At 41.0% G+C, this 13554-nt stretch overlaps 2 protein-coding genes across 2 annotated transcripts in view; one reads left to right on the top strand and one right to left on the bottom strand.

Moving 5' to 3' along the window:
* Window positions 1-4266: 4266 nt before the first annotated feature.
* On the bottom strand, window positions 4267-5702 carry LOC144090378 (uncharacterized). The gene has a single exon (XM_077621860.1). It carries the CDS (start codon window positions 5309-5311, stop codon window positions 4766-4768), a length of 546 nt encoding a protein of 181 aa, XP_077477986.1. The 5' UTR covers window positions 5312-5702; the 3' UTR covers window positions 4267-4765.
* Window positions 5703-6701: 999 nt separating this feature from the next.
* The window catches only part of plcb2 (phospholipase C, beta 2), a 45743-nt gene continuing 38890 nt past the window's right edge, over window positions 6702-13554 (top strand). The window contains 16 exon segments of the mRNA XM_077620430.1: window positions 6702-6988; window positions 7399-7476; window positions 8179-8247; window positions 8783-8923; window positions 9134-9213; window positions 9286-9339; window positions 9410-9485; window positions 9563-9663; window positions 9941-10101; window positions 10360-10506; window positions 10588-10745; window positions 11456-11538; window positions 11630-11714; window positions 12815-13162; window positions 13225-13321; window positions 13466-13550. Coding sequence (XP_077476556.1) covers window positions 6905-6988; window positions 7399-7476; window positions 8179-8247; window positions 8783-8923; window positions 9134-9213; window positions 9286-9339; window positions 9410-9485; window positions 9563-9663; window positions 9941-10101; window positions 10360-10506; window positions 10588-10745; window positions 11456-11538; window positions 11630-11714; window positions 12815-13162; window positions 13225-13321; window positions 13466-13550 — 1847 coding nt within the window. The 5' untranslated portion in view covers window positions 6702-6904.

Genomic DNA, 13554 nt, shown 5'->3' with positions numbered 1-13554 from the left:
TGGTTTGTCAGTAAGTTAAAACACAGATTCAACCCCAGCTGCTCTTACATGCTCTTTTCTTAGCCTGTTTTCGAGGGGGGGGGAAAGTTGTCTTGTCCTTATGCCTTGTATTTTGACATTGACAAATATAACTGACCGTGCTCAACGACCTAGACTTTCTCTTGTATTTTAGCTTTCTTACAATTTATGTTTTGAAATATCTTCTTCTCGGGGTAGAGATTTCCTAATTCTGTTAGTTAAAAAATAATCGTCATCTATTTTAAGTATTAATTCATTGGCTGCCATTGATGGTGATAGACGCCCAATGCATAAGTATATTGTGGAAAAAACATTTTTGTTTTATACTATACATTTATATTTAGACTAGTGAAACAAACTTGATTCTCACAATCAGACTCCTATGCAAATATATGTGGTCGGAACATCTCTAATAGAAAGTCTTATCTTGTGTCTATATTTGATTTGGCCTGAATGTTTTAATGTTGCAAAAATGTTATGTAACCACCAGTTAACTGACACGTTACACGCTTACCGCTTCAACTGTGGTTACATAAAAAAATGGGCTTGAAGCAGACATGCACTGAGGAAGAATGCATTTATAGCTTCTGCCGAAATAATAATTGTTGTAATTTTATAGAAGAGAGAGAGTAGTATTCAACCTTTTTACATTCCCCTTAGAAGTTTAGAACATTTATTAATAATAGTATATCCCACATCATTTTGTATTCAGATGCAAAAGAGCACACAAAGATCGCTGCGACTCTGCAGCTATGGTCTTTTTACTTCATGGTATTCAAATGTATGCAACAAATGAAAAGAAGCATTTTTTTTACTAATTGTCATAACTGCGATGATGACACAACTGTTGAGTAATCATTCATAAAAAATAGTATGAGTCAACAGCCCATTGAAATACAATTGCGTACATTTTGGATAATCCTCCCAGAACCCTTTCACTCGTTAACCATTGGCCGAGGGAACAAAAACGGCATGCTTTTCAAGCTTGGCCCACTGAGCCCACTTTCTTATTAGATTTGATTAATTTCTGATGGGCTCTCCACAGAGGCTCCGAACTGGAAACAGTTGCCTCTTTGCCTTACAGGTGAGTCCTTCCCTTTCTGCTACTATTTTAATTATCTCCTCCTGTGGCGGTCACTATAGCAGTCTTCTGTCCCTGGGGACAACATGCGTTGTCCCCGTACTGGCTGTAGAGCGCACAGTTCTTACGATTCGTCAAGGTCAATTGTTCCCTTCGAACAATGAGTAATATTTGCGTGCGTGCACTTTGGTGCAAAAGTAGCAAATGGGTGGCTGAGTATGACGTAACGCTCTGCAGTGGGGGTGTTAATATCATGGAAATAGGCCCTGTAGGCTGTTTGAGAACTTGAGAGCAGTGTAGGATTGTTAGCAGCACTCGTCATTACATACGAGGCTGCGCGAGGGGAAAAAAATAGTTCAAAGTTAATGAAAAGTGAAGCTGTGCGGAGAAAAGTATTGAATGCAAAATCGGTTTTGAAACTTAAGGTTTGATCCGAGCTACCTCACTTGGGTCCTCTTGACGACATTCTCGCATTTTGTTGTGGGCGGCGTGGGCAAAAGCCCTAGGTGCAATCTATTAGGGGTTGCACGAGAGCCTCGATTGAATCAAGTCTGATTGTGACATGGTTTTTCTTTTCCCATCCTCGCGCCTTGTTTTCTCCACTCTGAGGAAAAACAGTTGGAAGCTCTCGAGGTGTTTCATTAGGTTTAAGAGCTTTGGAGTTGTGTATTGACTCTGCCAGAATCTCAAGGCAAATTGTCAGTCCCCGCAGAGTGTGCGCGTCATCTCCTGACCCCGGCAGGATGTTACAACTAGACCTTGATGTTATCAGAATGGAACTCCAGCCTATACAAAACCATTTAGACATAAGTGCTCCAATAAATGATGCTCTCTTGGTATATTACTAAATTGCAATGCAGTTTTATGGCTTCAATGTTGGTCTGTTGGTTTCATTTATACTCCATTAGGAATACACTCTAAATAATGCACTGTTTGCTAGACATGGGCCTCAGCGGCAAGTTAAATTACTGAGTTTTATTCTATGTAGTTATAAATCAAAAAAGGATAATTATGGCATGTTAATATCAGTAAAGGCCATCCTGGATGGTGATTGAAATCACAGCAGAACAAGCCTCCTCCAATTTGTAGCTTTCAGTAATAACTGTCAGCACTGTTGAAGCCAATCAATAGGTTGGGCATTGGAGCTTTCACCTTTATTAAAAGGAGCATTGGGGAACTTTCACATATCTGTCAAGGTAGTGTTAATAATACAGAAGCCAGTGCAGGGCTCTCATATTGGCAGATTTACTCCTGCATTGCACTTAGACTTTTATTATTCTCAAAAATATGTCACGCCCCTTTGCAAAAGCAAGAAAATCAACCAGCGTGAACATAAAGAGGACTGTTGTCACCATTTTTCAGCGGCCCGGTGTGTCAGTAACAGTATGAGAAGCAAATGCCTCTTTTCAATGGTTCCTTTCAGAGAGATGGATAAAAAATAGCACCGAGCAGCATTGTGTAATGTGTTTCTCTCGGTTTCATACGAAGAGCGCTCGGATCGATCCACCTCCCTCACATGCGACTGACAAATAGCACGGGAATGAATGGTGGCTCTTATTTCCACTCATAGTAAGACAACGTGATTGCCTAAAGTGCTTCCAGTGAAGGGTGTTGCAACTCGTGTGGACAAATCTTCCGTTTTCTTAATCACAAGGCTAATATGCCACCAATTTATCGCAGAATTAGTCAGCAAACTATGCACGTAATCCTCACATTTCTTGCAGAGGTAGCAGCCAGGTGTGCATGAAATGAGAGATTTCGTTCTCCCCGATTACGCGCTTCCGCGATCACGTAAGCAGGAGTGCAGTGTACAGAAAATGTGGCAAATCGAGAGAAGCACTTGTCGGCCAGGTTCGAGCGGGGGTGTGACCAATCACTTTCCTCTCAAAGCCTAACAAAGGAGTATTTGGACACATCTACAGTATGTTATGAAAACAAGCACATTGACAATAGCTTGCTCTGTTGCTGTGTTGCATCTCTGGACACTATTGGATTGGACGTCAATGTCCAATTTTCCCCAAATCTCCTCTTGAATAGAATGCAAAATGTTGCTCATCAGCAATTTTTTGGGAAAATATATTTTTGGGAGTGTCATTTTGCAAAATTGCTTCAGTTCTTTTGTGGTATAACACATATCGGCGCCACGGTGTGATCGTGTTTAGCATGTCCGCCTCACATTTCTGAGATCAAGGGTTCGAGCTGGGCATTGACCTTTATGTTTGGAGGTTGCATGTTGTTCCCGTGCCTGCATGGGTTTTTGTAAGAGTAATATTGTCTTTTTCCAAAATCCCCAAAATTTGCACAAAAAAGCCAATTGATCACTCAAAAGTGTCCAAAGGTGTGACTGTGTGTGTGAAGGGTAGTTGGTCTTATTGTCCCCTGCGATTGGCTGGCAACCAGTTCAGGATGAACCCCGCCTACTGCCTGTAGTTAGCTGGGATTGGCTCCGGCACCCCCGCGACCCTCGTGAGAATAAGATTTCTCCAAAGATTTTTGCAGTGCATTTTCTCCTAAACCTAAAATGACGCTTGGTTCATTCTTTTAAACTTGCTTTTTTTGTTAGTGTGTAAAAGCAGGACCATAAATTGACATAATCAGGACATTGAACAGAATAATTTTCTACGGTTCTTTATTCGTATATTTGGGATATACTACTTATACCTATTGTATCAAGTCCCTTTAATAAAAATCTAATACTTACACTAGGTTTATCAAGGCCAAAAAAGATGTATGCCTGCTTCTAGATTATTTACATGACTAATAGCACAATACATTTACATAGTTATATGCACATACCTGAGCATAACTCAATAATGCAAGTTCTCCTACTTGAAATCCAGGCTTGATCCATGGAAGTAAATGCAGCCTACATGTCAAAATGCAACAAGTCAGTGTTCATGAATATAAGTTATGAAAATCACATCCATCTCGTAAGAGTCTCCTCGTAAGCAAAATATCTTTACCGAAGTTGTCCATCCATTTATAGGGACTCTTTAAACCAGGGGTGTCTAAAAAAAAAGATTAGGTTTTAGTATTAAGTCTTTGACTGCCATTGACGTCATTGACGTGAAATATGATCACTCGATGCCATCCTTCTCAGTTGAAATGGATAGAAGCAACAAGTTAATCCAGAGGTATAAGGATATTGCACTATATAATTACGTATATACGCACGTATGAGTTTATTGATGTAAAAAAAAAACACAAATTCTACAATGTGGTACATTGATTTCAACATTGTCAGGTTTTGACTCCTGAGCCAATGGAGAGGCACTGTTTAAGTCACTAGCTGAAAAGTGCAACCGGAATGTAGGCTTGTTTTAAACTTATTGAGTGGGCCATATTTAATGATAGTTTTATCATTTTCCCCAGGCCAATGAAAACTGGATCCGGGGTCGGAGTTGTCCCACGGGCTGTTGTTTGGACACCCCTACTTTAAACAGTCCAACATGGTTTTAAGGCATACAAATGGCCTAAACAGACAGGGAAAAAAAGTTGAAAACAGCATAGTTGGGTGTTCTTCAATGGAGTGGGGCTCTCTCTGTCACAGCAAGTATCTTGTACAAGATGAAACTTGCGATCTCTAGGTGAAATGGCGTGTTCTGTCCGACCAGCGGTTGTCTGTAAACACAAGGCCTACTTGTTTTCGGGGAGCGAGACGCCAGGTCACCCTCTCGGTGTCGTATCAGAAGCCCCCCGATCTGGTTCCCGTTCCACTCCATCACCCAGTTCTTGGGTCGCCTCTTGCTCCCTCTCCTCCTCCTCCATCTCCCCCTCCAGTCGCGTCTCCCCATCCACGCTCCCGGTTCTCGGCGACGCGTAAAGTCCGTCCGCCATATCGTCGCTCTTCTCGGCGTGATCCCATTGGAACATCCGGGCGTGCGGACTCGAGTCCAGCCTCGCCGTGTGGTTGACGGGCGACTGCGTGGAGTTCCACCCGGTGACGTTGGCCGGGGAATCCGTGACCCCCTCTGTCGTCGTCCCCGGTTTCCCGGCAGATGCGGACGAGGATGCGCTGGTCGGCTTCCAGATGAGGCTGTAGTAAATAGCCAGGATGATGGCCGCTAAGGAGACGGACAATACGTAGGCAAAGACCGTGGCTAGTCTCACCCACTTCTTGTTGGTCTTCGCGGCCATCTTAGCCTTTTTGTCCCCCGTGTAAGTAGCAGGTTTGCCCCTCTCCATATTGGGCATGAAGTCCCGCTCTCTCATATTGCCCCTCTTTTTCCCTCGATGCTCCACCACCCCCTCCGTCTTGAAGCCTTCTTGCGAGCCACGAGCCGCGAGAAAACTGAAAAGAAAGCGGCTGCGTGGTCCCTTGTCACGCGCACTCTGGCGAAGATTTACTCGGTGTCAAAATGAAAGGCGTCCGAGCGCGTGCGGCATTGCGTCTGGTGGTGACGGAGCGGAGCGGCGAGCGTCCGTGCGCAGGATGGAGCGGACGGGATGGGATGGGACGGGACGGGGACGCGGCATCCGACCCGAGTCCTAACCTGCCCACGACATGTCCACGGAGATGCTGCCTGCGTGGGCCAGGCTGGGTGTCATGTACCAAACGATAAGGTATCGGCTACTGTCCTATCCAGCAAATGAAGTGGCTGCCTCAGCTAAAAATACAGCGAGGGGGTGGGGAGGGGACTCTTAAAGAAGAAGCAGCAGCCAGGGAGGAATTCGCTCCAAAATATTAGAAGTTGTAAAGAGGTTGGACTCAATTGGGTTAAGCCATGCATTCATTATTTGCCTCAGCAAACCTTTCCCAAGTGCCTGAAATTGTAAGCAAAAGGTGATAGGGATTTGGACTCCAATGTGCAGGGCCAGTTTTTACTATGAGCAATGTGGGAGATTGCCCTGGGTGCAATCTATTTGGGGGCGCATGAGAGGCTTTAATTTTTTTATTCTGTTATGTTGCCAGTTGTCTAGACTGTTTTCCCTCGTTTCCACATCAAGTTAGTTCACGTAGTCCGTCTGCTCGATTGTTTGCAAAGGGGGCATTGCCTTCCCCTAGTGTCAGAAAACTGTCACTGCATGTTTTTTTAATAGCAAAGAAGACATGTTGATGTATTTAAGTGTGTATTTATTACAAAGACCATGCTATAATATTGTCTTGGATTTGTACATTGGGGGTGGGGCGTGTCTGCCCAGGGGGCAAAATTAGCCAGGACCACCTCTGCCAAAGTCTCCTAATGAAGATGAACTAACGGATAGGACATCTTTATTAGGAAACATTGGCAGGACCTGGTTCGGACCTAACCACTTGTCTAGTTGATTTCGTTTCAGGACAATGGACAGCGGTTGTGATTCCTCAATTGAACGAACACTCTCGTGCGGTCATTGTATGGCCCACAAAAGAATCTTCAATTCAGTCTACAGGCTGTTGCATTTCTCAGCTTTAACACTAGATGGAGGTGGTCACTCATATGTATCTTGAATATTTTCTATCGATATATGATTTTGTTTGAACAGAAAACATTTATTTAAAAGAAATAATCCAATCTGATAAAAAACTATCTTCGGTTCTGATTTAGAATGTTTTAAATCCGGATTCAGAACTATATACTAAGTACACTATGTGCACTGAAGTCCGTAGGGTGTGCAGACACTATCTATTCTTGAGTGATGTGAACTTCATTTGCAATTCATATTTCCTTGGAAGCGTCCTCTGTTTTCAAAGGCTGTCCCTGCAGCTCAGTACTACTCTCCAAGTGAGTCATTCAGTGGATACAACAGAGGTATTTATGCTGATTAAACAGTATATATTATAAAGTCTTATCAATATAGGAATATAAAGTCACTGACAAAAAGGCGATGGATAAGAAAAGGTACTTTTTGGAGTCCCCTATCGTCAAAGATTATATGGTTAAGGGAGAAAGATTTACTAAGTGGTCAGAGGTGAGTAAATATTTAAAGTGATTCATGCCTATGTGTAAAACTTTATAAACGCAGTGTTTTCACTTTATACTAACCTTTGTATCGTTGGAATGTATTCAGTTTTGGATGATTTTTTCTTTTAACCCTACACTCTTGTTCCGAAAGCCATTAAAGGCTCAGAGTTTAACATGTTTAATTCTTTTTGCTGTCAAATATTCAGTGATGCGCTTTAAAAAGTTACTCTTCTACTAAATTCCAATGAGATTTCTTTACAGTTAATAGATATTTGAATATTTCATGAAGTTTCTTTTTCTGTCGGCTTTTAAAAAATCCCATTGTTGAAGGACCCATGTATCAAAATAACAAAGAAAATTGGTACCCGAAAGGGTAACACGACAAGTTAATCTATCAAAAAATATGTTTCCAACAAGGACTCCACCAAGACTGTCCCTATCACCATGAAGATGGACACAAAAGGCTTTTACCTGTATTGGACCAATCAAAGCAAGGTAATATCGTCAATATAATTGCACAGGCAAGATAAAAAAAAATCCAATGACGCAAGATCCAAAGTGAAAATATTCCATTTTTATTTATAAACAGAGGATCGGGTGAACATAAGATTAGATTTTTGCACTGTATTTTTAAGGGTATTAACTCATTGGCTTCCAATGATGGTGATTGAAACATGATGCAAATTTATGACATATTTGAAATTTTGTATTTCTTTTTTGTTTGTTTTAAGGGAAGTTTGGACTCACGTTTTATTCCACACAATATTTTTCACATATTGCTGGAGAAAGCTGAAAGCCGCATCGGCTGTTGCAGTGCCAGCTGCTTGTAGAGGTTATCGATCGGTGCTGATTCTGCTGCACTTTGCCGCTCTGCTGCGATGTACTCGGCAGAAAGGACTATTTGTCTTCGCTGTTCTCTCTCACCTCACAGAATGAGGCAACTTTTGTTTTAGGTCACATCATAAATCTTGAAAAACACAGCACATATTCACCAGGCTTATCTTTCCAAGTTCAGCCGTTGTGACCCTGTTTCAAATGAGAAAGCCAGGAAATCGCGCACAAAAACGACTGAAAAATCCTTAGCTAATCAAACAAAAGTTCATCTTTTATTTTTCTTCTCACAGTTTGTTCCATTTTTGGAATTGCGCCTACATCCCGATTCTCTAATGGAGATGATTGTCTGTTTCTTGTTTCTAGGAGACCACGTTCTTGGATGTTGCAACTATCAGAGACACCAGAACGGGAAAATATGCTAAACTCCCAAAAGTAGGTATTATTTACTGTCACATTGTAATAGAATTCACCACGTGAGAATATCTGCAGGCATGCAAATGAATGTCTCGGGTCCCATTAGTATGAAAAACATATTTGCATTGCAAATAAGGCAGTGGGGCTTCTGAACTCAACCCCCCCTTCTGCAGTGAAACAGGTGCACTCGCACTAACATAAACACACAACTCGTGCTGAGTCATCCTTTTGAGAGTAGGTCAGCATCTTATTGTGGATCAAGAGTAAATGGCTTTGGATTCCAGTTCTTTTCTATTCATCATTTGGCCCCCTCTGAGTGAAGCAGTGAAAGGCCAACTTCATTTTTCCCTTGAGGAGCCAGTGAGTGGTGAAATTTGGCTTAAAAGGGAGATAGTAGTCCAAAGTTCGGACACCAATGTTGGCACATAAAATCTACTTAGAACTTTAAATAGCAGTTTTCTTCCACAGAGATTTTTTTTCATGCACTTTTTATGTTACTTTTAAATTCGACCAAAACCTGATCTCATCGTTGGCAATTTTCTCCTTTTTCCAGCACCCAAAGGTCCGAAACGTGTTTAACCTCGATTTCCCAGAAAGTAACCACATGGCTAAAACGCTGACTGTTGTTTCTGGTCTCGACATGGTCAACCTGACCTTTCATAACTTCTTTGCCTCGAAGGACAAAATGACGCAGGTAATAAAGCAATGACTTTTTAACTTTATGAATCCAATTTCAACATACTGAAGTCCCTTTTGCCATTTTGTCTACGCACTAACATTAATCACATTTCTTGTAGTACTTGTACGTATAGCTATTTCATTGCCCTCTAGTGGTAAATTAAAATCACTTTATGTGATTTTTAAACTCAGATAAAAGTGATTGTTCTGATTAAATGTTCACCAGAACTGGGCGAATGATATTCTAGCCATTGCCTACAACACGGCAAGAAATAACGCCTGCAGACAAATATTCTTGGATAAAATGTGAGTGGAATTTCTGTCTATGAGTCTATGAGTGAATATTCTAATTCTAATGTGTCATTTCCAACGCATCAGCTATGTTCGGATTTGTCTCCAGACCAACAAAGATGGCAAGATCCCCGTAAAAAAGTAGGCAAAGCACCCATTACCCGTATTTGGGAGTTTACAGTGTGTCAATAATATGTACTATATATGTCAGTATTTACAAGATGTTCCCCGCTGATAAGAAGAGAGTGGAAAGCGCACTGGTGTCGGCTCACCTCCCCAAAGGAAAGGTTAAAAATGACATTTTCCAAATGTGGCATCGAGTGATAACGAGAGCTATTGCTAACGTTAACCTCCTTTGTTAAAGTTTGACAATATGAAAGCTGACGTCTTCACCGAAACAGCGTTCAAAAACTTCTTGAGTCATCTCTGTCCTCGCCCTGAGATCTATGAGATCTTCACTTCTTAGTGAGTTAGTCTGAAATAATACAATTTGTAATGCTATTAACATTCTACCATGATATAATCAAAGGAAGGCATTTTCTAACTAAGTAAAAGGGCAGTATGAAAAATGTTATGTTGCTGAAAATTAAAATAAAGGTCCTGTTAATTGGAGAGCAGACTTCAAAATTAATGTTAGAAGTTGATAAGCAGGATCAAACTGAATGTAATGTGTATGAGTTTTTTTATATGGGCCAAATTTAGCATATCTAGTTAAACTTTCTGGAAATGTTGTTCCCTGCAGCTCCAACAAACCAACCATGACTAAGGAGAAATTCAACAAGTTCCTCAACGAGAAGCAGAGGGACTCCCGGCTCAACGAGGAACTGTTTCCACGACTACGACAGGACCAGATAAAAGCTTTGATGACCAAATATGAAACTTGCAACAATAATTGTAACAGAGGTCACTAAATCCACGTTGTTTTTTTCCTAACATATTTTCTTACGGTGAAAAAAATCTCATTCTCAAATCTCAAAGCTCATTCTGGGTGTGACCTCACATCCTGTTATGGAGATTTTTTTAGTGGGCGGGGCTATGGCATCTGAGAAAGACGTTTTCTGGCATTTTTTGGCCATGGTTTTGTGTTCAAAACATGGTCAGCTAGACTTTTAAAGGAGTATTTCACAGTACCTTTAACCTTATTTTTCCTTTTATCTGCAGGTCTGATTACTCCAGAAGCCCTCTTGTCTTTCCTGATGGGTCCTGAGAATTCTGTGGTCATGCAAGATAAGCTGGCCAGATGTCACGACATGACGCGGCCCCTAACTCATTACTTCATTAACTCCTCTCACAACACATACCTGACAGGTCACGTTGTTGTTATTTATTGACCGCATCATTTGTAGCTTGACACATCATCATCTCAAGTCAAACTATACTTTTTCACAGCTGGCCAGTTTTCCGGCGTGTCCTCCCCAGAGATGTACCGCCAGTGTCTGTTGTCCGGTTGCCGTTGTCTAGAATTGGATTGCTGGAAGGGGAAACCTCCAGAAGAAGAGCCCATCATTACACATGGCTTCACCATGACCACTGAGATCCTTTTCAAGGTACATGCATTATTATGCTTTAATGTAGGGGTGTCCGACTCGGGTTGGTTCGCGGGCCGCGTTAACATCAACTCGATTTCATGTGGGCCGGACCATTTTAGATATAATATTTAGATTTTTTTATAAATGGATTAAAAGAACTGGATTAAAAGCCCTGAATATTCAGTTTTTTATAGATCTAAAACAATGTTTATTTTAGCTTTTTATATATATTTTTAGATTTTATAAAATATTTTTGTACTAAAAACACAAAAGAAAAAATGGATTAAAAAATTGCAATGATTGTTTTTAAAAAGGGGAAAATCAGGAAATGTAATGTACATCTATCATCATTTTAATTTGATCCTAAAACAGAAAGTCGGCACTCATGATTTACTTTCCCGGGCCACACAAAATGATGCGGCGGGCCAGATTTGGCCCCCGGGCCGCCACTTTGACACATGTGCTTTAATGCAATAAAATCTATGACTAAAAGTGTCATGTATTGGCTCTCCAGAATACTATTTAAAGAGGTTAAATGCCACAGAAGACATCCCTCAACGTTTTTTGTAATGCTTGTTTAGTGGCTGTTGAAATGTTTCAATCCATGGTATCCAAACTTGGGCCCGTGGGCCACCTGCGGACCCCTACCTGTTTTTTATTGGCCTGAAGAAAAGGATGAAAATGTCATTGCTCCAACTCATTGTTAAAAAAAATATTATCACCAACAGGATGTGATTGAGGCCATTGCCGAAAGTGCCTTCAAGACCTCCCCGTTTCCTGTTATTCTTTCCTTTGAGAACCACGTGGACTCGTAAGTAAACAGATTCTGAAGATTTTGATTATATGCAAAATTGTCCGTTGGCGGGGCAAACAGTGGCACAAGTTTTTATTTTTTGTTCTAGAGTTAAACAGCAGGAGAAGATGGCCAACTACTGCAAAACCATATTTGGTAGTGCCCTTCTGACAGAGCCTCTAGAGAAATACCCAGTAAGTGCTCCTGTGCTGCAACCATGGACGCTGACGGTAAAGTTAAGCCATTTTTATTGCAGGATATTATCTCCATATCAGGTTATGTATCCAGTGCAGCCGGTCACAGGCTGTTTATTTGCTACTTGGGCTTTCAGTGGCACAATTGTAAACCGCATCAAAAACAAAGCAAAACAGTACGCAGCTGTGCCACAAGCATCATCGAAAGCAGTTCAGGATCAATATCTGTCTAAAATGACAATATATAAACAAATGATCCATGTTTGTAATTTGTCAGGGAGTCAGTTTAGTGTCTACTTTTTGGCCCTGAGTAAGGCACTGAGGGATGAGGTGGCTCGGGCATCAGATTAGGATGAGCCCTGGACGCTTCCAGGTTAGCATTCTCTGGGGGAGAGGGAACTCTGGCCTCGCCACCTAGAGGTTAGATAGATTACATGTGTCAAAGTGGCGGCCCGGGGGCCAAATCTGGCCCGCCGCATCATTTTGTGTGGCCCGGGAAAGTAAATCATGAGTGCCGACTTTCTGTTTTAGGATCAAATTAAAATGAAGAGTATATATGTATATTAAATTTCCTTATTTTCCCCCTTTTAAATCAATAATTGTAATTTTTTAATCAATTTTTCTATGTTTTTAGTTCAAAAATCATTTTGTAAAATCTAAAAATATATATAAAAAAGCTAAAATAAACATTGTTTTAGATCTATAAAAAACTGAATATTCAGGGCTTTTAATCCAGTTCTTTTAATACATTTATAATAATAAAAAAAATCAATAATATATATAAAATGGTCCGGCCCACGTGAAATCAAGTTGACGTTAAAACACCCCGCGAACCAACCTATTATCTTATTTATTTATATATTTATTCATGTTTTTATTTATTAACTTACTTATTACCTATCTATTTATGTCTAAAATGCTAAATGTCTAAAATGTCCTATTTCTGCATCCTCACCCTCTTGCTACTGTGACAACAAAATTCCCCGAATACGGGATGAATAAAGTTATAAAGTTATCCAATCCAACCCGAGTCTGACACCCTTGGGATAGATGGATGAGTGCTGACTTTCAATTTTTGTTTCTTTTTCTCTAACATTCAGCTAAACCCAGGTCAACAAATCCCTAGCCCATCTGAACTCATGGGCAAGATCTTAATCAAGAACAAAAAGGGAAGTCAAGAGAACTCGAACCACATTACCAAAACGAGCGACGCAGTAACCAATGAGCAGACAACATTCGCGCAATACCCGGATTCTTTCAACGCGACCAGCCTGGAGAACCAAGGTATTCGAATAAGACTGATCCCAAAATGAATCATGTCACAACCTCAAATGAACTTCCATCGATATTACCCGCTGTTTACAGAAGGGGACACGGCCGCTGGAGATAACGAGGAACAAGAGGACACAGAAGAACAGGATGAAGAAAAGATGAAGACCTGCGACGAGGTAATCTGTCATCGTTTCCCCGTGAGAGAATATCCGTTTAATTTCCCGTCAATCTGTCGTAGGGTACAGCTGGACAGGAAGTCACAGCCTACGAGGCCATGTCATCGTTGGTCAATTACATCCAGCCTAACAAATTCATCTCTTTCGACAATGCCAGAAGTATTTTCTTGTTACGTTTGTTGTTTCTTTGTAATATGTGCCGCGTTTTGCGGTGTAAAATGTGCTCTATAAAAGTGTCTTGCTTGAATTCTTGCTCTTTTGCTAAACCGGTGATAACATGACAATATGCCTTCTGTTTTCCAGAAAAAGACAAGAGTTATGTCATCTCATCTTTTGTGGAGACCAAAGGGGAAGCTATGATTGCCAAGACTGCTGTTGAATTTGTTGAGTAT

Source organism: Stigmatopora argus, chromosome 15 (assembly GCF_051989625.1).
Source record: "Stigmatopora argus isolate UIUO_Sarg chromosome 15, RoL_Sarg_1.0, whole genome shotgun sequence".
NCBI lineage: Eukaryota > Metazoa > Chordata > Actinopteri > Syngnathiformes > Syngnathidae > Stigmatopora > Stigmatopora argus.
The sequence above is the reverse complement of the archived record's forward strand: the minus strand, read 5'-3'. Positions and strand labels throughout refer to the sequence as shown.